Consider the following 24,572-nt stretch of genomic DNA (forward strand, 5'->3'; position numbering starts at 1 on the left):
TTAATTTATTTCTAGCCCTTTACGACTGCATATATTTATGGAGATGAGAAATAAAAACCCGCCCTGTCCAGCTATGATCAGCTGTTCGGCCGAGCTTTCGATGTTGTCATGGAAAGGTCAGTTGTTTTTTGTCACATGACACATGTTTTGGTTTTATCTCACCACGGCATAGGAGTGCCTGGACAAACGAGCGCGCTGCATCGCATGCGTGTCGCAACCGCGTCACTTCTTTTACGAGCACACGTCCAAACCTCAACCAGGTGGTCGCTGAATAAAACTCCCACAAATATCACGGAATCACGTCGGCATCATTTAATCCTATGAACAGTGTTCGTAACAGCTGCCGTATGCATATGGATAGCCTCAAACTTACCTATTTGCAGCTCCCTAAATACAATGATAAGCAGTTTTATAGATGAGGCATTCGCGTTTTCCATTTGGACCCACAAACTTGCTTAGCTATAGTTGCACGAACATATAGAACAACGTGTTTCCACTTTCAAAGTGTATGGCAATATTTCAGCTAAGTCAAACAGTTAAAAGATGCCTTGAAAGTTTAAAACTTTAAAGTTTAAGTTTTAAAACTTTAAAGTTTAGTTTAGTTTACCGTTGTCTTGAAGAGGCTTCCAGCACTCTGCTAGTGTGGGAGGGGCAGTGCATGGGCTGCACGTGAACTGCAGCGTCTCCAGCAACACAGAGCTGCCTGCGGACGCCTGTCTGTAAATAATGCCGGGAAAAAACTATCGGCGAACGCAGCAGATGCCGATGTGGCCGATGCCGATACACGTAAAACCCGCAAATATCGGCCTGATTTATCGGCCGACCGATATATCGGTCGATCACTAGTTACAAACATACTGAGATCTAGATTATCCAGACAGGGTAAAATACAAACAACCAGGCAGACGACAAGAACACAGGATCCGGGACAAGAATACAGGCACTCAGACACACAGTGGTAGTGATGGGACGGTTGATACCGGGGCTCCGGCGCTCCGACACAGTTTTCAAAGCACTATTGTATCACACACTGTACCGATGCTTGTATCAAAATGACAGTACCACGTGATTGATGACATTTTAAGCTTCGAACGTCGTGCAGTGTCGAAAGGTCGGAACAGCTGTTTTGAAAAAAAAAATCGAGCTTTGCGAGAATCGCAACCTCATCTGATGCATAAAAAGTGAAATGATTATGGAGGAGGCGTTATTTAAACGATTTAAACCTGCACTTCCCTATTACATAATTTATATTTAATTTTAATTTTAAAGCAGAACACCCAAAATATTTTTTCAATTAATATAATTATGATCACATAGCCTACTTGTATATTTTATATTATTGATCAATATGTTAATCCATTGACCAGGCTACACATGACAGGAGTTGTGGTCTAATTAATTTCTATGAGATTAGATAGAACTGTATTGATCCCACACTTCTGGACTTCTGAAGCTTTGTTTGGTCACATGCTTTTTCTGCTCTGCGATGATAAGTTAGATATGTTGGAGAAGACAAGTCTGACCACCAGATGTCACTAATGCGCATTGTGTTAAAAGCTTCAAGTAATAAACCTTTTTCTACACAATTTGATGAAAGCCTCAAATGCTTCAGAAAGCCTTGGCTTCCCATCACTACACAGTGGCAACATTCTAGCATAACTACACAAAGAATGCACAGGAAGGCACCATAAGCCAGTGCAAACAAGGTAATAATACATAAGTGTACTAAATGAAGACAGAATGAGTCCAGGCAAAGGATCGTGGGGAATGTAGTCCTTTACAGTGACACAGAGACAAAATGAGTGTCCTCTGGAAGAGCTCATAGAGCCCAGCTGGAGGATGTGACAATTTGGATTAAACTGCTTGATTCATTTGTATTACTTTTAGGGACAGCAATCTCTCAGGTTTAATTAACAATATCTAAATTTGTGTGTTGAAATAATCTGATGAGTCTGATGGGTTTGGAATGACATAAGGGAGAGTAAATTATATAAATAAACTCATATGTAAACTCTTATTAAAAGCCACAAAACTCAAATTCTATTTGCAATTTTATGAATCTTCCCACATATCATGTAATTTTTGTTTGTTTGTTTTGTGTATGTTTTTGTCTCTGTATAGTTTGGACCATGGTGGATATATCAGGATCACACCAGGACTGGCAAAATGTAGGTCCTACACACACACCTACACACACACACACACACACACACACACACACACACACACACACACACACACACACACACACACACACACACACACACACACACACACACACACACACACACACACACACACACACACACACACACACACACACAGGTAGGGCTGGGTAAAAATGATAAATTCCTTGATTTAAATCGATTGTCATTTTGAAGAACCGTTATCAATTCTTAAATCCCAATAATCTTTCTCTCAGTCAATAGCCCTATTCGAACAGGAATAGTTTTAATAGGGTTGTTAGTGAATTTGTTTCACAGACGTAAAATTGTGAAAATTCCAGTGCAAATGACCTAGTGTTTTAGACTGCCCATTTAATACCAGTGTTAAGTAAGAGTAAGATACTTGTCTAGATTTCTCTGCTCAATTATTAATTTAAACAGCCACTGCTATAAACTCATTAAGTTTACTTAAATGTTTTTTTTTTTTATAATAAATTAAAATCATGTAAACAATTAATTATTTAAAAGACATATACGTGACGCACGCACAGGACATGACCTTTGTAACGGCCACATCTAGAAAACACACAGTCCCACCTCTGTAATATACATATAGATGTTAGTCCCGTCTAAATCAGTACATGAAATCTTCTGTACGATAGTACAGATAATAAACGCTGTTTAGAAAACTAGCCCTGTCCGAATAGGGCTTCTGCTGTTTTCAGTTGATGAATGAACAAAACTTTGTAGCTTTTTGCTGTGTAACTTCTTTAATGATACAACATCTCTGCTTTTTAAATTCTGTCATTTTCATTAGGAAATTCAAATCAATAAATACTGTTTCGGTGCTCTTTAATGTGGTGCGTCAGATCACATAGCTCCTTCAGTTCAGGCGAAGCGCACGTGAAATGATCATCTCTTCCCCATTATTGCTAGTTAAAGCATATAATAAACATGAATAAACATCAGAAGATATATTGAAAGATATAGTGCAACTCAGGGCCGTAGCTAGAGGATTCGGGGGCCCCTGTAAAAATATTGATGTGGGCCCCCACCACCCTCCACCAATATCATATACTGTAAATAGATGAGCATGGAGGCCCACATATAACAGAAGATGGTGATGTTGTTGTGAAACCTTTATTTTAAAAGTTAAATGTTTACATAAAAATTACAACTAATAAAAACTAACAAAAAGCAAGAAATTGTTGAATAATAATAAAAAAAAAAAATTAAAAGTAACAGCTAAATAATGTTTTTTTCCCCCCATCAGTCTGTTATAATTCATAAATCAAAAAGTGAACATTTAGAAATTGACAAGAATGCAGTCAAAAAAAAAAAAAAAAAATTTAATAAAGATAATATGGATCTGGTAATATTATTAAATAAATTGAATAAATGTATTCATCCAAGTGCAGTGTGTTGTATTGGTGTTTTCTTGATGTAATAAATACATCACCAGCCGGCAGGTCCAGTGCATAATGCAATGCGTCGTGACTCATGTACATTTTTTACCTCTATGTACAATAGTGTAAAAAGAGAAATTTTGACCACGTAATCATTCGGTGGATTGTGGTGCGCTGCGATAATGAAGAGTGGCAGGACCCGGCAGGCTGGAGACGGTAGTTTTCTTATTCCCAGCGAAATAACAATACAACCTGTCTTTAAGAATGTCTTTATCGACTGGAATACAACAACTCTCCTGGCCTCCCTCTCATTCTCTTCATGGCGTTTATGGTTCCCTGATTTATGTTTTCTTTTCCTCGAAATTTTCAGTCAGTCAGTCTCCTGCTCTTCCAGCAAGTTCATCGTTAACTTCAGGCACTGCCGCTTCAACTCTGATTGGCTCTGTTCACGAGCTGGGGTGGGACTTGCAATTTTATTGGGTCCCTCTGATGTTTGTCACTGACTGAATAATTAATAAATACTTTAGATCGGACTAAACCATTTATAGGGAGGAAAAGAGAAGCAGATATTTGGAAAAAATATTTAACCAAATTGCACGTTTTTGTGGTTTTCATTTAAATCTCAGGCATGCAACTAATATAAATATTATAATTATTCATACAACAGGGGCCTATATAGTTTAACTGCTGGATTTTGTGGGGCCCCTATAATTGTCACCATCTTTCACCCCACTAGCGACGGCCCTGGTGCAACTTACCGCAATCCGTATAATAGCTCAATCAGTATTACAACTATGGAAAGATGGCAATAAAACAGCTTGTATGCAGTGTCACGTAATGTTACATTTACCACAGAAAAGCGATTCAATGTCCAAAAACTAGCTAGTCAGCTAGAAATATGAACCTAATATATGCACTATAATTTGTATTAATTGTATTTCTACTTATCCTGTTCTTCAGTAGCTATTTAATGTATGATTAATTGATTGAATTAATTGATTTAGAATCGAATTGTATCAAATTGAAATCATATCAGATTGCTTGTGAATTGAAATCAAATCTTGAAATTTGTGTCAATGCCCAGCCCTACACACCGGTATTCCAATCATTATGAGGAAATGACATAGGTGTAGTGATGTTCATACTGTGACAACTGTATTTCTGTCATGACAGAGTGTTTGGTATGGTAATGGATATGACAATGTTAATATGTTTAGCCTTAGAGGAATAGATCTGCTACACTGCTTCTGCTGTAAAGCATGTACAGAGACTTGCTATTGCCAATACACACACAACACTGATGTGAGCAAGTAGACACGCTGGTGCTGTACAATACAGCATACATGAAATAAACCATAGCAGATCTACACAGGTGGAGCTGGGGATGGTGGAGGGTTTCTGAAAGCTACAGCAAATGCTGACCAAGTATTTGAAGGTTGAGCAGCGAGCTCATTGGCTACTGATACAGCAGGGACCAATCAGCTGTGCCCTATAGAGAATGATGTGATTACAAGCAGATTGAGTTAAAGACCTATCAGCCTGTGCCATCTAGAGTTTCATGATAGAACTTTGTATATTCTATCCTTTACACTAACCTTACCCCTAAAAATATCAGCTGTTTTCCTCATGGGGACCAGAAAATGTCAAAAATTACAGTTATTATCTACACTATGGAGACATTTGGTCCTCATAACGTAGGGTTTTCCGAGTACACACACATACAAACACACACACCTGTGCATATTTAACAATGTCAAAGATATGCTGATCTCTCTTGTTGTGTTCAGATGCCTGTGATCTCACACTGGATATAAACACAGCACACACTCAACTCATTCTGTCTGAGGACAACAGAAAGGCAACATGTGTGAAAGAGCAGCAGCCGTATCCTGATCATCCAGACAGATTTGAGCTCCAGGAGCATGTTCTGTGTCGAGAGAGTCTGACTGGACGCCGTTACTGGGAGGTTAAATGGAGTGGCTCGGGTCATGTAGCAGTGGCATATAAAGGAATCAGCAGGAAACGTGGGACTGACTGTTGGTTTGGACTGAATGATAAGTCCTGGAGTATATACTGTTCTGATATGAATTACACAGTCTGGTTCAATAATAAAAGCACTGAAGTATCTGGCCCTTCAGCCCGCTCTAATAGAGTAGGTGTCTATCTGGACTGGTCTGCTGGCACTCTGTCCTTCTACAGTGTCTCTGACACACACACACTCACACACATATACACATTCAACACCACATTCACTGAACCCCTCTATGCTGGATTTGGGGTTTATCCCGAATCTTCAGTGTCTCTGTGTCAGATTTAACAGCCTCCTGCGAGAAACCACAGAGACACATTTCCACCTCAGAGCAAAAAAACAAACAGGTAATTACGATTTCATGCAATTGTCTCACAATTGTGAAATCAATTAATAGTCACAATTGTAAGAAATAGAGCTGCAATTGTGAGCTATAGTCACAATGTATGAGGTTGCTTTGCAAAAAACAAGTCACATTGAGATATACAGTTACAGTTATGAGAAATAGCAATTCCGAGATTTAAAGTCACATTGTAAGATGTAAAGTCACAATTACCACAACAAGGTAACTTCCACAAGTGCAAATAAGAGATGGATCATTCAGGCTTTCTGTCATATTGCTAATGTAACCGATATAGAAATTATACTGTTAAATATATTAAGTAGGACGAACACAAAATTGTTCATATCTGCATATTTGGTATAGCTCTCTATTTATGAGGGTTTTCCCTTTAATTGAGTCATGATGTCTTATTTATTCATTTTTGTTTGAGAGTTTACTCTTATTCTTCCCTTTCGTACCATAATTGCATGGGAGAGGTAGAGTTCATTTGAGCTCTCAAGTCTTTTATATATATCCATCTTAAATCATGTTTATAATGTTATTTCAATTAACTGTGTTATTATTTTTTGTATTAGTTTTGTTTATTTTATTTTTTATTTTTTATCCAATGGTGATAAGAGTACATTTACCCGAGACAGAACATGTAAGGGCGTTTCACCCATAGAGGATGCTTGTTTGTGTGTTTATATCAAGTATGTTTTATGTTTTATAAAATTTTCTTGTGTAAAGCAATCTCTTTCGCTTCATTAGTTTTTTTGCCTTTTTGGACTCTTTTGCACCATGATTGCGTTGGAGAGACAGGACATTTAAGAGCAATTCATGTGTGTTTATCAGAAGTGAAAATAAAGATCCAGATGAACGAAAGCCTGTTGCCCCGTGTTTGAGTGTCCAATGTTACTCAATATCTACAGAACGCAGAAGTTGTGGTTTCAACTGGTTTCGTGAACTCCAGCAACATCAGTCACGCTTGGTGTCGTGATCCACTGGTTACACTAAGATGAATGAATTACTGAACCCTTGAGCATATTTAGTGAAGGCACACACAGCAATGATGAACTCACAGAATAATGCTTCTTACACTCTATGCTAGACAGGAGAGATTATGTTAATCCCTTTGAGGTAATTGAGATGTTTTATATTTTATTTATTAAATGCAAATGTTTTATCAAAAGAGGGTAACTCAGTTTCATCATGCTGGATTGTCACAAACTGTTAGTTCAGAAATTGTTTTCCTTTTTTGGACAAAAAAAATAAATCACCACTTATTGCTATGGCTAAAATTATCGCTATTAGCATATCTTAAATAAGATCATCTTCTGCCACAGGGAAATTATGTATTCTGTGTTCTGTTGTAAAATAATCTTGGCTCACTCTGTTTAACACAATTATTATTATTATATATATATATATATATATATATATATATATATATATATATATATATATATATATATATATATATATATAATAGTATATATATATATATATATATAATTTTTGTGTGTGTGTGTGTGTGAAGTCTATATTTTAAAGCATGTAAGCATAAAAGTTAATTATTATTATTTTATTTTTTTTAAATATTGGAGAAAATCATATTAGATTTTGTTTTGTAGCTACCTAAACATTTGGTCAGGTAACCTAAACTATTTACTTTCTTGCGCTAACGTTTTATTTGAGTGAAAACAAATGATCAATTACAGCTTTTATTTTTCCAATGAAAATAAATTCCAATTATTGATGAATATGACTGTCTTCATTAGGTTGCAGCAGTGAGAGTAACAGGTGAAAATGTTTCTAATGTAACAGTTGCACAATGTAACACTGGGTTACTGGTTTTCTTTGCAGTTTGCACATGGGTTAATCACATTCACTGTCTGTCATGTTACATCTATAAAGTTTAGCAGTCATGGCCTAATGGATAGAGAGTCAGAGTCGTCAGAGAGTCTCTATACAATTCTTTAAAAAATATAAAATTGCATCAATTATTCTTGAACTACCAAATCATTTAAAGGGAGAAGGTTACATTAAACACATACATTAGCTACATTTTTATGTTAAATCCACTATTGTTTTATATATACTTGTTCAATAGTATATACAGTGTTAATGCAATTACATCAGAAGTAACTAATTAAATAAAAAAATAAGAGTAATCCCTTACTTTACTTTTTCAAGGGAAAGGTAATTAATTTACAGTAATTAATTCCTTATTAATGCATTACACCCAACATGTTTATTATTTATTATATTAATAATTATGTATAATGCACATACTATATATATATATATATATATATATATATATATATATATATATATATATATATATATATATATATATATATATATAAGCTTTAATATTAAGCTTTTAAACTGATTAATCAAACGTGTATTCTTTTGAGCTCTTTCAGTTGATTCAGTTCAGTTGATTCACATGCATTGATATAGTCAGATATTTTCTTGCAGCTGCCATCTCAAACTCTCGCTGCAGCAGAAGTGTTTGTGATTGGCTGTTCGCTGCACGTGATACATTTTCAGGCGCACACACTCGAGTTAATCACAAACTCTGGATAATAAAACATGAGTTGACAGAGAACGTTTATCGATCCCGCTGAACTTGATCGAAACCATGTTGGATTTGTCTGATTTTGGCAATCTCGCAGTTTGTTTAACTAGCTTCGTGCAACGAGTGACTACTGTAGCTAAAGTTCCAATCTGAAGTGGCCGTTTGGATCACACCTGATCTGGGAACGATGAAAAACTATTTTTTTTTTCTTAGACCCTTCTTGTGCAATCCCTGTGGGAATTCACCCTAGAAAAGAAAGTGAAAGAAGGAAAGTTAGCGACGCCATTCCGAGGCTCTAAACCGTCCATTTTTTGAGTATTTTACGAGCGTGGTAAGTTCAGTGCATTTTTCTCCCTCATGTAAATATGTTGTCATTAGAAATAGCTGCTGTTTGAGTTTTTTTGCTTTTATTTACATGGAATTTCAAATAATTTCGACAGATTTTACCAAAATGGCAGAAACGATAATAAAGTAAATTTTTAAGTAATAGTTTTTATTTAGATCTTTGATATAACCTTATTGAAATTATAGACTGGAAGATGCCGTGTAGTCTATAATTATATCTACGAATATTTTTAGATAATGTGACCTCAAAAAAAGAGAAGAAAGTACTGTGAGTTTGAAGATATTTCTCTTCCAGGACATTTTAATGCATAAAGCCATAATTGTAGCCTTCGTACATTGTGAACAAAATCAATGAACCAGTTATTGTCAATGTTGCCTCTATTGTAAAAACGCCAGAAAATGAGACACAATGTTTGTCATGTCATGACGCGATTTTACAATAAAAAAACTGCTTCTGTTGTGGTAAACGTGGCACAGTACAAAGTCAGTGCTGAATACTGTACTTCTACTGACACTAGTAAAACTTGTTTTAAACCAACATGTATTACCCACAAAAAGCGTTTCAAACCGTGTATAGACTTCAAGTTCCTGTATTCACACACTGTTGTGGGAAAATATTAAAAGCGAAATAGACAATAAGAAATTGATGACTGTACCTGAGTTTATTGCACTTAAATGAACTGCTAAGAAAAGGAGTACCAGATTAGGATTATTTGGCTTGTAACAAAAACTCAACCCTTTTCATAAAAGAAGCTTACATAAAGCTTACATGAAATTTCTATATATAACTTAATGGCACAATAAATGTTAGCTTTCTTTACATTTTAATTTTAATTTTCCACTGGTTCAGTTTAATTAAGTTTAATTGTATTCATGTTTTTAATCCCTCTATACCTCGTTTTACAATACCTAGCCTCTGTTAAGTTATACAAGCTGAATACATTATTGATAAATCAATATTGTAAATAAATAAATACATTAAAAACACAGAGAATATGTAAAATATTGTAATGAAGGCCTTCTTCGCCGTGTATGTTGGTGTCACTGAGTGTCAGTTCCTCTTTGCAGATGATGTGGTTTTGTCATGTGATGTGTCTTGCAGAATTACACAATTGAGTGTCACAGTGTCTTCTGTAAGTAAAAGCAAATGTGTGTGTATATATATAAGTGGTTATATGTCCGTGAGCTCTACTTAAATGTGTATATATATTATATTATATAAATTATATTAACGATGGTGTCAATTTCAAACCATTTCGAGCCCGATTCAGACCCTGACAATGTTAACAAACAAGAGGATAATTTCAGCAACAACACTCTTCATCTTCTCTAGCACGGCTCATCCTGGCCTCGCCAACTTTTTTGCGTGTTACGTGTGCGGGTAATATATTACTGAGGAATGTTATGACTTAACAAAATCCGGAAAAATTGTGTTGTAGTCCAAATGAGCCATTCGTTGTAGTTCTTGAAAAGTGGATTCTGATTAATAAAATAGTTCCCTTTAGAGTGGCCTTTTAGCTTTGTAACCTTGCATATCTTTTTTATGCTCAAACAGCAACATTAAACACTAACTAAAGTTTAAATAGTGAAAAAGCAGAATACAACCCCTTTAAGAACCCTGATCCCCAACATAAAGAACCATTTCAGCATAAAAGGGTTCTTAAGGAGAATATGATTTTTAATGGAACCTTTAAACAGTCTGTTTTTGAATGTTATATTTCAATTAACTGCATTTTTTACTTTATTATGACATGGGGAAGGTAATTAGATTGCAATGTCATTTAGATTAAGAGTAAGACTACTTACTACAGCGTCATTGTATTACAGAAAACCTTTGTGCTCTATATATCTCCACATAAAAGGTCTGACATCAATCTCTCAACACTTTTGAGAAGTGAGAATGGGAGAACAGGTTCTCTAAAATGATTCTCCATGTCTAGAGAGAAGATGAGGACACTGCCTCTAAAATGAGTTCCCCATCTCCTGGATCAAGCTGTGTGTCTGTGAAGAGTAAATGTAGGGATGCAGTGACCTCTGACCCCAGGTAAGACACTTGCCATTTAAACATTTAGCAGACGCTTTTATTCAAAGCAACTCCAGAAACCTGCAAAAAATCTGCCAAAGGGTAATAATACTTATTTTACAGAATGACGTTTGTCTCACATCTTAAATAAGTTATGTTTCTCAGAGACTGACATGTTTGACTTGTCGAAAATGTTACATTCAGCTGTCACAAATTTATTAACTTGAAAATCAAGTTATTTTTACCAGAAAAAGAATATGTTATCCTATTATTACCCCTTAGCAGATTTTTTTCTCATTTATATATATATATATATATATATATATATATATATATATATTATTCTTACACTATTTCTTACTTTCATCTCTTTTCTCCTTTAATACTCTTTTCTATAACAATTTTGAAACTTTGTATTACAATATTTCCATTTCTAATGTTACTGCCTCCTTAAAGCCCAGATATACTTCAAAAAAAGTTATTTTTCCATTCTCTGCTCAGTCACTTTACATAGGTGATGCATGTTATGCTCTTAGTAACACAACAAATACACAACAAAAATTACAGTCGTGATAAAAAGGGCATTTAAGAAAGCATAGTGATGGGAATATGTTTGCGCCAGCTCTGAAATTCAGTGTATCCATCCATTTCTGCTGGAGGTATCGGGCCTTCATGATGAATGACTTTGTTGTATTCCTCTCTTTGGATAAAAGTGTCAGAAATTATCAAATGTAAATCTAAGGTTAATTAAAGTTATACAGTATTGCTAGTGCTGTGAAATGCTGTTTTGTTTGTCATTTGTCAGCATCAGCAGGAGGAAGAGACTGAGATCAGAGTCTCCAGAACCCAGCGGTGTGTCTCTCAAGAGTAACACATCCATGAGGCAACCCATTGGACTCAGTGATGGACCAGTGACCTCTGACCCTCCGTTAGTACAAACTTGTACTTACTATCTTACTAAATCACATCTTGTAACTAACTGATATATTTCTGATGGTCTCCAACAGCCATCAGCTGTGTTTACACTTGCATTTACAGAGTCTCAATCTGCCAAAAGGTAAATAAATGTAACAAATCATGTAAACATTTATCATCTTTTATTGGAAAATCAAACATTTGATCAAACTTTATTTGCTTTAATCTTTTAAACAAGAGACAAAACAAAATACTTTTAATCTTTTAAACAAGACAGTGATGAAACTACATTTTATAAAAATCACTTGCCCAGCTTAGAATATATATATATATATATATATATATATATATATATATATATATATGAAGAGTTCAGATGCAAAAGCCTCTAAGTGCCATCTGAAATGTTCTTCTAGAATGATAATTTTTATCAAGCTTGTATATTTAAGTTCAATAATTTCACTTAAACTTCAGGAAACTTCAGGTGCTTAAACTTTGGATCTAGCATGCATGCCGTTATCGGGATTGAATCTACAAGGATGTCAGACTCTAGTTTGAAGCGTTTTACGAGTTCTTTCCTCACCATGTCCTTGAAAGAGCGAATAGCCCCCAGGTCGTCGGATCTTGTCACTCTCAGCATGTCGCAGACAATGAGCAGGACGGGATAGATGAATGACAACCCGACATGTAACTCTGCGCACATTATTGTGGTTGCTTTAGCTAGAGGCCTAAGTACCGGGATCAGCTGCTCGATCAATTCCCACTGGTGCTCTCTCATGGTCAAGGATTTTCGGACGTCCACTTTCGTTATGCTCTCATCCGAGAGAACGGCCTGCACTGGGATTCTCTGTTCATACAAACGCTCTAGCATAGTGAATGTAGAATTCCACCAAGTGGCACAATCGTTTTGAAGACTGTTCACTTGTACTCCCAGTTGTTTCTGGTAGTTCTGCAAAGCACAATGTGCCACTGAGGAGTGACGAAAATGACTGACTACACGTCCCGCAGCATCAATTGTCTTCGTGATCTCGGGTAAGTTGAGACCTTTTTTAATGGCAAGTTGCAGTGTGTGCCTGGTGCATCCTAGGTGGTGGGGAAATAGCTCACATAGTTCCATTGCTAGGTTCATGCTACTAGCATTGTCATGGATGGTGCAAAAAACATTGAGGCCCCATTCCTCGATCGTCTCTCTCAGACGCTGGGCAATATTTGCAGCAGTGTGTCTCTCGCGCATCACGGTGGTTCACAACACTCTTGACTTTAACTCCCAGCTGTCAGTGATGTAGTGAGCTGTTATGGTTATATAAGGATCCATAGTACATGATGTCCACAGATCGGTAGTGAGGGAAACACTGAGGTCTTTCATCTCATCCATAATCGTTGCTCTGACAGTGTTGTATTGGTGCATGATATTGCTCCAAACTGTGCGGTGGCAAGGGATTGTGTAGCCTGGCTCAAAATACTGGATGATGTCCTTAAAGCCTTCCCCAGAGAGAGTGGATCTAGGACGGACATCCTTGACAACGAAGTTGACCAGCAAATCTGTGATTTTTCGCCTTCTGTTGTCAGTCATTAGGCGCGTTGAAAAATCGATTGTTGTCTGCCTGCCTGACGATGATGCAGTGCTAGCATGGCGAGCGTCATTGCCAGGAACGGTTGCTGTTGGCAGTGGGTGTTTCATCCTAAGATGATTATCCATTGCAGACGTATTGCTATTGTATTTTAGCACTGCTTTACATAACTTACAGGTAACGGTGTCAGCTGTCAGTGTCTACATTTTCTGTGAAGTATTTCCACACATAGGATGACCTTGACCGTTTTGGACGTACCTGAAATTGTGTATCCATCCATTTTTGCTGAAAGTATATCAGTGAATCACTTTGTTGTATTCCTCTCTTTGGATAAAAGTGTCAGAAATTATCAAATGTAAATCTAAAGTTCATTCAAGTTATATAGTATTGCTAGTGCTGTGAAACGCTGTTTTGTTTGTCATTTGTCAGCATGAGCAGGAGGAAGAGACTGAGATCAGAGTCTCCAGAACCCAGCGGTGTGTCTCTCAAAAGCAACACATCCATGAGGCAACCCATTGGACTCAGTGATGGACCAGTGACCTCTAATCCTCCGTTAGTACAAACATTTACTTATTAATTTATGGCAGTGCAACTCGGATACGAACTGAATCTCTGTGAAAAAAACACTACGTACTCTAAAGTATACAAGATATCCATTCTGGTAACTGATATATTTCTGAAGGTCTCCAACAGCCATCAGCTGTGTTTACACTTGCATTTACATTACACTGAGATCCAATCATAATGCGTCCACAACTACCTCTGGATCAAGACACACACGTCAAATAAGGGCGTACTCACACTAGGCAGGGCTCCAGACTAACTTGTTTTATTAGGAGCGCTGTAGCCCCTGACTTAAAATTTTAGGAGCGCAAGCAGAAAATTTAGGGGCACATCTTAAATCACCTTGCAATGCAATTATTCACATTTCCCCCAAAAATAACTGTATTACTGACAAATGCTTTGATAATAAATAGACTTAACGTACAGAAATTACAATGTGCAGTTTTATTTTAAGTTCAGAGGGCTCCAGACTAACATTTGAGGGCAGCGGCACTAAGTTCTACAGAAAGTATCTGGTAGCACTGTGGGATGACAAAGCACTGAGCTTAATTTGAGGTGTAGATAAAATTAACTTGAACTATTATCATTCATAATGTCTTAATATTAATTCAATAGCAAAATGAGTGACAAAATAGATATTAGGGATTGAAAATAGCCAATAAGCGCCCTCAGCAGCTATGTTTACAATGGTAATTTAATTTTATTTATTTTTTTAAATAAGTGTGAGTTTTCCTACTTCTTGAAACTTTTATTTTTATAAATAGAGACAATCTTTAAAGGTTGAACAAAAAATGTTTTGGTCAACACATTAAAAATAACATTTAAATATGATATTATAGTTTTGAAGTGCTGGAAAAAGATATGTGTAGGCTACTGTTATAACCACAGTATACCGTTACAGTTAGTGTTACTACATTAAATCCATGGTGAATGTTGCTGATCTGTGGACCTAAAGCCTTCTATAACTTGTTCGTTCATGGCACATGTTTCTCCTGGTTTCCACGTTAGCGCTGTTTGATCTGATATGGTTTATAACAGAGAATTCTGCGTTGAATCTGAATGTTTCTCACTGGATCTCGCAACGATGTTATTAATTCTGTCGCGAACTCAATGGATTTCTTCACTGGATGTCCACGATGTGACGGTGTTGCGTGATCGAGATCCGCCCGCGACTGGCGAGAGAAGCTCTGCGCTGTCTATTATTGGTTCGAACTATTAAACGGTCCGTGACGCAGAAATGAGTAGCGCAGTTTTTTTCCGCTTTCATTTTGTTTTGATTTATTAACATGTCACGGAATACTCTATGCTTGAGGCTGAGAATGTGTCTAACTAGCATATTGTGTTTAAACTGCGAAGTGCCTGCACTGTCTGCAAACTTCGTTTTCCCCGCAGTTCTGGGATAGCGACTGCAACATTCGCAGTTCATTAAGTTCGTCTCCTTACAGTACCTCAACCAGCTGAATTCTCGCAGCCAGTCTTCCCGAAAATGGTGGGTTCGGGCCTTTATCACCTCACAAACCTCTGATTCTGAATCATCATCCGGCTGTGTCTGTGACATTGATATTTGTCTCCGTCTCCTTCCCACGGACGTTTACGCGCGCTCGATTATCTCTAGGACCCTCCCCCTCCACACATTAGCCAGTTACAGTGGCCATTCCCAATTCTTCTCACACTCATTGGCCTGCCACACATTCCGGATTCATTGACGCGCCCCTTCCGTTTAACGTGTAAAAACAAAACAAATTTACTGGTCGCACATGTGCGACTGGATGAAAAATTCAGTCGCACACTCTCAAATTTTGGTCGCAAAATGCGACCATTTGGTCGCAGTCTGGAGCCCTGCTAGGCATGGTTGCCTTGTACCAAACCTGAGCTACGGTGTACATTTTATCCTCAGACCTCAGTCATATGACGAAAAGTTATCATGCTTTAGGTCTCAGGAAAAACAAAGTCAGGTCTCGTACAATTAAGCATTGGGCAAAACAGACTCAAAACAAAAAGGTATCAGATGAAACGGCCTCAGTCTAATTGATCCATGCCCAAGCCGGCCTCAAGCGGGCCAGGGCACTATACGGAGTGATTACACTATTCATATGATCCATACTTGGGGTCAAATGTGCTCTGGCATGGTTCAAATTGCCTAATGTGAGTACACTCTAACATTCCCATCACAAACGTGTTTAAACTTGTCTTTTCATTGTACATGTGGACAACATCCGGATACAGGATGCATGTTAATGTCAAGTAATAAAAGCTGCCATTGTAATCTGTCATTGTTTTTTTGTTTTTTTTGCTGCTCTTTTTTAAGATTCAGATTAACAGATTATCAGATTCACCATAGGCAGAACAAAACTGAAGCAGCCCTGCAGACACACACATTGGGGACTGAAAACCTGCAAAGAGTCAATGACCAGCACAAAACCAGCATGAAGAACAAGTACGAGAGATTATTTGAAGGAAACAAACTCCAAGAGAATGAAACCCTCCTCAACATGATCTACACACAGCTCTACATCATAGAGGGAGAGAGAGAAGGAGTGAATGAAGAACATGAGGTTTTACAGATGGAGAAAACAGCCAGAACACAACACTCACAAGACACTCCAATCTTCTGCAATGACATCTTTAAAGCCTCACCTGAACCAGGATGTGAGGAGAAAGACCAAATCAAGACTGTTCTTACTTAAGGCATCGCTGGAATCGGGAAAACCGTCTCTGTGCAGAAGTTCATTCTGGACTGGGCCGAGGGAAAAGCCAATCAGGATGTAGATTTCATGTTTGTGCTTCCATTTAGAGAGTTGAACTTGACAGGAGGTCATCAGTACAGTCTTCACAAACTTCTGCTGGACTTTCATCCTGAACTTCAAGGTCTGGACTCAAAGATTTATGAGGAGTGTAAAGTTGTTTTCATCTTTGATGGTCTGGATGAAAGCAGAATCACACTGATGTTTTCAGACACTCAGAAAGTTTCTGATGTGACTGAGACTTCATCAGTGGGTGAGTTGATGTCAAACCTCATTAAAGGAGAGCTGCTTCCCTCTGCTCTCATCTGGATCACCTCCAGACCAGCAGCAGCCAATCAGATCCCTTCCAAATACATCAACCGTGTGACAGAGATTCAGGGATTTATTGAGCCTCAGAAGGAGGAATATTTCAGGAAGAGAATCGGTGACGAGCATCAAGCCAGCAGAATCATCTCACACATCAGAAGAGCAAGAAGCCTCCACATCATGTGCCACATACCCGTCTTCTGCTGGATCTCGTCCACTGTGCTTCAGAAGCTCCTGAAAGAAGATCTGAGTGCAGAAATCCCTCAAACTCTGACTGAAATGTACATCCACTTCCTGCTGATTCAGATCAACATGAGGAATCAGAAGTATGCAGATAAAGATCCAGAGAAACTCCTACAGTCCAACAGAGAAGTGATTGTGAAACTTGCTGAAGTGGCTTTCAAACAGCTGATGAAGGGCAATGTGATGTTCTATGAGGAGGACCTGAGAGAGAGCGGCATAGACGTCACTGACGCCTCAGTGTATTCTGGGATTTGCACTGAGATCTTTAAGGAGGAATCTGTGATTCATCAGAGGAAAGTCTACAGCTTCATTCATCTGAGCGTTCAGGAGTTTCTTGCTGCTTTCTATTTGTTTTACCATTATGTAATCAAAAATGTTGACACATTGCAGTTTTTTGATGTAGTGCATAATCTGCACAGCGAAATAGTCAATAAAGCCCTTGTGAGTGAGAACGGACAGCTGGATCTGTTCCTGCGGTTCCTGCTGGGCATCTCACTGGAGTCCAATCAGAGACTCTTACAGGATCTACTGACACACACAGAGAGCAGCTCAGAGAGCATCAGGAGAACCACACAGTACATTAAAGAGAAGATCAAAGATGGACATGGACTCTCCGCTGAAAGATCCATTAATCTGTTCCTCTGTCTGCTGGAAGTCAAAGACCAGACTCTGTCCAGAGAGATTCAGGAGTTTGTGAAATTAGACAAACACTCAGAGAAGAAACTCTCTCCTGCTCACTGCTCAACAATCGCCTACATGCTTCAGATGTCAGAGGAGGTGCTGGATGAGCTGGACCTCAAGAAATACAACACATCAGATGAGGGTAGAAGAAGACTGATACCAGCTGTGATCAACTGCACTAAAGCTCTGTGAGTGTTTAATCATGTGTCTAGTTCTTTCTAAAAGGACTTTTGTTTTCTGTTGTTTTATAAAGTAATTCATCTTGAATTTTGTTTTGCTTATTTTAAATAATTATATAATAAGTCATGATATTATTAATAAGTAATTTACTTATTTTACCAGAATGAAGCTGATATTATTGTAATGCCAGTTTTGGATATGTTGTGTTCTCTTTCAGTCTTGCTGGCTGTAATCTCTCTGCTCAGGATTGTGAAATTGTGTCATCTGCTCTAAAATCCTCAAACTGTGTCCTGAGAGAGCTGGATCTGAGTAACAATGACCTATGTGATTCAGGAGTGAAGCTGCTCTCTGATGGACTGACGAGTACAAACTGCCAGCTGCAGATACTGAGGTTTGAGATCAATGTTACATTTACATTTATGCATTTGGCAGACGCTTTTATCCAAAGTGACTTGGTTTGGAATGTTAAGGTACACATTAACATTCTTATGAGTTCTTGCTTTCCCTGGGAATCGAACCCATGACCTTGGTGGTGCAAGCGCCAACACTCTACTGTTTGAGTTACAGAAAAGCATTGTGTTGATCATTTAATATTTATTGTTCAATACTTTAAAATGATTGTTGTTTACTGTTTTGTGTGTCTGTAGGTTGTCAGGCTGTATGGTGACAGAGGAAGGCTGTGGTTATGTGTCTTCAGCTCTGAGTTCAAACCCCTCACACCTGAGAGAGCTGGATCTGAGCTACAATCACCCAGGAGAATCAGGAGTCAAGCTGCTCAATGACAAACTGGAGAATCCAAACTGCTCTCTGCAGATACTCAAGTATGTGGGGCATTTTTATTTTTTTGTTATAAATACCGGCGGCCAATAATTAGAATCCCCCCAAATCCCCCCCGGTTTGGGCTCATTTCACAGGGTTCGTACAAGGTGCTTAAAGTGCTTGAAGTACTTGAATTTGACTTTTTGAAATTAAAGTCCTGGAAAATCCTTGAAAACAGCCATATTTTTTAAGAGGTACTTGAAAAGTGCTTGAATTATTAAAAATGGGGATGCGTAAAAATTCTCCGATACCAACAACCAGGCAGTTTGTGTATAATAACATAGCTGTGGTGCGCGAGCTGATAAGAGATAAGATAAGAGCTGGTCGAGCACATCCCTTTAAACAGACATCAGTGGAAAGTTTGTTCAGTCGGATGTCAATGGCAAAGAAAATAAAAAGAGGCATGCAGCTTATTATTAACGTTAACTGACGAGAGAGAGAGAGAGAGAGAGAGAGAGAGAGAGAGAGAGAGAGAGAGAGAGCAGTTCTGTTGAATGCTCTTGATTGCTGATTTTTCACTCAGCACATGAACTGTTACCTGATTTAAGTATAACGAGTGGTTCCCTACATTATTACAAGACGTGTGCAGGTCAAGAAGTTCCATGAACGCAAACATCCAAAGCGCGCGCCCCGCAAACCAGCGTCTCAGCACGCGAATACCGAATTAAATTGTCTTTCATGTCTTGCGCTTGTACGGACGAATTCACATAAAATTATGTAAAAACGCCCGTCTTGGCGAGTATCTTATAGTAAACAAAGTCGGTTATATCTCAAATGAACGTAGCCATGTTCAAATGCGGTCCGTGCGTTCGGTCTTAAAGGGGCAGCAGTTTGATAAACCTGCTTCTGTGTTTTAATGTTAATCAAACAAAGGACAAAGAAATACTCACTGCTTTTGACTAAATTGGCTACCCTTTTCAACTTTTCAAAAATATCCATCTATATATAATTTATAAAGTAATGAATATGCCTTTTTTTTTTTTTTACATTTGATTACTTTATTCAAATTTCTGTACCTGTTAGATCTACCTGAAAAACTCTAAAATCACTGTTTATTTTATTTGTAGCCTTTCTTTGTTGTATAGTATTTATTTGTCCTATTTGTAATTCGATTGTTTGTTCTTATTCTGTTACTGACTGCTTACTTGTTTTAAATTCACATTAATTAGGCTGGTAGTTTTTGTTGTAGTATTAAAATTGGATTAAATAATTGATATTTCACTGGTTTTGACAAACATTTGAACCGCTGACCCGATCCTTAGCACTGAGCCCTGCTGAAGCAGCTCTAAATATGTGCTGGGGCTATTAAGTGAAAGATAAAATATGATAGAGCAATAGAATGAACAGTGACAGTAACAGTAACAGAAGCTCATACAATGCATTTTAGCAGGCTTAATTAAGCATGAAAATAACGGAAAGAAATATATATTTGATGAACAAATTAAGCCAACTAATATGATTTATATTCTTTTGGTTTATCTACTAATACATTTAAAAATTACAAATGCAGTAAAAATTCAGGGATCAGTTAGGGTATCGGTATCGGCGAGTACCAAAAATGAAAGTATCGGTATCGGACTCGTTCTGCAAAAAGTGGTATCGGTGCATCCCTAATTTATACTATATATTAACACTGTATTGTAAATAATTTTTTGATAATAATTCAATATATGAATATCGGCAATTTCTTATATATTGTAATATATAAAACATTATATTAATGCAATATATTATTTAATATATTTTTTCAGTGTATTTACATTATATAATATATTGATCATTAAATTTATGGATATATATTTTTCTTCTGTAAGGGACTTTACAGCGAAAAAGTAACTAATTACCAATTTCAATACCACTTGAGTAAATGTACTTTAATAAAAGTACTTAAATATTTTAATATTACATAAGTATTTTTCTTTTACTGAATGTAGGCTCAAAGATGCACTAGTCCTCAACACTTAAGAGAATTCAGTGAAAAACAAGAAACAGTTGAGGTGTGAGGAGAGCAATCACGTGTTTATTTTCTAAAGTCGAAACACCTCCAATATCGCAATAATTCACACAACAGCCGACACAGCAGCCTCTTTAACATCTACAGACACTCAAGTCTCAGTTAAGGTTATGTTCTCAAAAGGGGCATAAGGAAACCAATATCCTTCAAAAGGTCTCTTCAATTTAAAGGATAAATAAAATAATGCTTTGTAAAATTAAATGGTCAAAGCCTACTTGCACTGGATGTGCTGGTCAGTCATGTCCTCATCTCATATATGAAACGCCTATGATTTAGCAACTACCTGAAAATGCACTCACATCCGCACAAAGTAGATCTGTTGACAAGTTTTGGTGAGTAAGGGTGAGTAGTACCTTCAGTGCCCTGTAGATGATGGACTGCTCATTACAGAATTACAGATTAAGAATACATTGAACAGCATTTGATGTTTTTGTCTATCTATCCAGTTTGGATCATGGAGGACATTTCAGGATCACACCAGGACTGAGAAAATGTAAGTACACACACACACACACACACACACACACACACACACACACACACACACACACACACACACACACACACACACACCTTTGCATATATTTAATAATATTTAATTGTTATAGAATAGGGGTTCTCAACTCTGGCCATTGAGATCTCATGTCCTACAGAGTTTAGCTCCACCCCTAATTAAACACACCTGAACACGCTAATTAAGGTATTCAGGATTGCTAGAACGTTATAGGTAGGTGAGTTTAATCAAGGTTGGAGGTACACTCTGCAGAAAAGGATCTCGAGGGCCAGAGTTGAAAACCTCTGTCATAGATTGTGGTCTCCCTTGTATTCAGATGCCTGTGATCTCACCCTGGATCTAAACACAGCAAACATCTCATTCTGTCTGAGAACAACAGAAAGGCAACATGTGTGAAAGAGCAACAGCCATATATTGATCATCCAGAGAGATTTGAGAACTATGAACAAGTTCTGTGTAAAGAAAGTTTGACTGGACGCTGTTACTGGGAGGTTGAATTGAGAGGATGGGGTCATATAGCAGTGACGTATAAAGGAATCAACCGGAAAGGTGGGATTGACTGTCGGTTTGGACTCAATGAAAGATCCTGGAATCTTTACTGTTGTGATACGACTTACACTTCCTGGCACAATAATAAGGCTAACAGCACAAACATTCCACCCTCTTCATCTTTATCTAATAGAGTCGGAGTGTATCTGGACGTGTCAGCGGGCACTCTGTCTTTCTACAGCGTCTCTGACACACACACACTCACACACTTACACACAATACACACCATATTCACTGAACCCCTCTATGCTGGATTTGGGTTTTACAATGATTCTGCAGTGTCTCTGTGTCAGATTTAACAGCCTCCTTTGAGGAACACCAAGACATCATTTTGGTAACACTTTACAATAAGGTTCATTAGTTAACAATAATTTTTACATGGCTCTATGGAATTCTTGATTCTGATTGGTCAATCACGCCATCCAGTGGTATGCTATTCCCAGATTCTCAAAATGTTATTCTCATCCGGGTTACTGAAGTATATTCGCTATACGCTTGCTAGGAACGGTTTTCTTCGTGAAAGTTTTGCCTTTGTTGAGCTAATAAAATATTAAAACACAGTCGAATCAATATTTTGTGTACAGTTATTTAATTATGCCATCCAGTATCGTGGACTCGCTCTCTATTGTTTCATACAAACGCAGATACTGCCATTTTGTGACTATTGTGGGCCCTCATCACCCTGTAGGGGGTTTATTCTCAGATAACAGCCGGCTGGATGTACATTATCCCTTACTTAATGTGTTAACTAACATGAACAAGCAATACAGCTGTTCATTGTTTGTTCATGTTAGTTCACAGTGCATTAATTCATGTTAAGAAATGCAACCTTTGATTTGAATAATGTATTAGAAAATGTTGGAATTAATATTAACTAAGATAAATGCTATAGAAGTGTTGTTCATGCGTAGTTCATGTTAACTAAGGTAGTTAACTAATGTACCTTATTGTAAAGTGTTAAACATTTTGTTTTAATGTTCCAGTCCAGCATATGTATATTTTGGATGCAATGTATTTTGGATAAAAGTGTCTGCCAAATGCATAGATGTAAATGCCCTTCTTTAAAAAGTATTGTTCTGTTTTGGGCTACATATGGTAACTTTTAATAGTGTCATTGTTCTCAAATTTTTCTAAATTTTGCAGTGGTTGTATTTTTTTGTACTTTACTGTGCTGAATGTGAGATGATCTAATATTTTATATGACTGAATCAATCTGACTTTATTAGGTTGCAGCATTGAACATAACTTTAAATTGTCAGATCAGGTTAAAATGTCTCTGTAATGTAACAGCTGCACTGTGTAACACTCTGTTACTGATTTTCTTCAATAAATCTTTGCACATGGTGAATCACATTCTCTGTCTGTCAAATTGCTTCTTTGTAGTTTATTTTATTTTTTAATTCAGAGTGAGAGATCCAGATCGAGGTCATTGCTTGGTTCATCAAGTGTCTCCTGACCTGACAAGACATATTTCATCCCAGTTATGATATGCACACACACACGCACACTAATATATATATATATACTCCTGTGTATATACTGTACATATGGAGCCTGTCATCACTTGTGTTTGTTCATGTGAGCTGCAGGTTCTCATTAGATTAATAAGTGTGTAGTTGTGTCATGTTTTCTGCAGGAGAGGCTGGAGGCTTCAGTCAATGTGCTGGAACTGTGACCTCATGAAACAAACATGTAAAACCGCTATTGAACACAAACCGGTGAGTTCAGAAATCAATCCATGCATCATATTATATCCATAAATCTATATACTTCATCAGTTCTTGGAGTTCAGTTCTCTAGTTTGAAAACATGGATGAAATGATTCATTTAATTTACAGTGCCATGAGAGTGACTGAGGAAGAGATGAAGATGGATGGTGTTGATGTTCATGAGGTATGATCTGCTGTTCTGGGGAGCGTTTCCCAAAGACGAGCATGGTCGCAAGTTCCCTTGATACCAACACAACTCAACAGAACTTGCGATCATAGTTTGCTAACGATGCTTTTGGTAAATGCATCCCGGTTCATCTGTTTCTTATGAAAGGAATAATTTGCTGAATTCATAGAGATTTTCCCTTATGGAAAGAAAATATATTTATGATCGATATATTAAATGGTTCACATATTTTGAAAAATATATGCAATAATATTACAATAAATTGAATAATACATAGAAAAAAATTGACAATATATTTACTATATAACACAAATTAGTATTTAAAGTGAGTTTTCAGTATTTTTTTTTACTGATTGCCTTAAATTTCTCAAGCATGCTTTATATTGATCATAAATATACGGAAATATATTTTCTTTCCATAAGGGTTGTCACACATTTAAATAGCAATAATTATAGTTTTGTGATGAAACTTCTGGCACCAAGTATTGAAGTTGAGTGTGTTCGTTGTCCTGCAGTGTTTGTGGTCCACGTCCTCAAACTATGTGTTGTTGAGAAGTGTACTGCTACTTTACTAAGTGATCAGACACATCTCCCTTGCTTCTCCATGTTGGGGGGATTTTGCTTGATGTATACTTAGCATGTATTGTCAATCTTCATTGTCACTCACAGCAGCGTGTCGTGTGTGTATCGGCAGTGGCA

General features: G+C 37.2%; 1 protein-coding gene across 1 annotated transcript in view; it reads left to right on the forward strand.

Moving 5' to 3' along the window:
• The window catches only part of LOC309494758 (uncharacterized protein), a 131,292-nt gene extending 107,962 nt beyond the window's left edge, over positions 1-23,330 (forward strand). Inside the window, 13 exon segments of the mRNA XM_082164168.1 lie at positions 2,122-2,168; positions 5,359-5,885; positions 9,862-9,987; positions 10,795-10,898; positions 11,683-11,805; positions 13,793-13,915; positions 16,236-16,611; positions 16,615-18,089; positions 18,299-18,472; positions 18,729-18,902; positions 21,361-21,407; positions 21,745-21,780; positions 21,783-23,330. Coding sequence (XP_082020294.1) covers positions 2,122-2,168; positions 5,359-5,885; positions 9,862-9,987; positions 10,795-10,898; positions 11,683-11,805; positions 13,793-13,915; positions 16,236-16,611; positions 16,615-18,089; positions 18,299-18,472; positions 18,729-18,902; positions 21,361-21,407; positions 21,745-21,780; positions 21,783-22,276 — 3,826 coding nt within the window. The 3' untranslated portion in view covers positions 22,277-23,330.
• Positions 23,331-24,572: the final 1,242 nt, after the last annotated feature.

The sequence above is a fragment of the Leuciscus leuciscus genome, assembly GCF_965113295.1.
Source record: "Leuciscus leuciscus genome assembly, chromosome: 3".
NCBI lineage: Eukaryota > Metazoa > Chordata > Actinopteri > Cypriniformes > Leuciscidae > Leuciscus > Leuciscus leuciscus.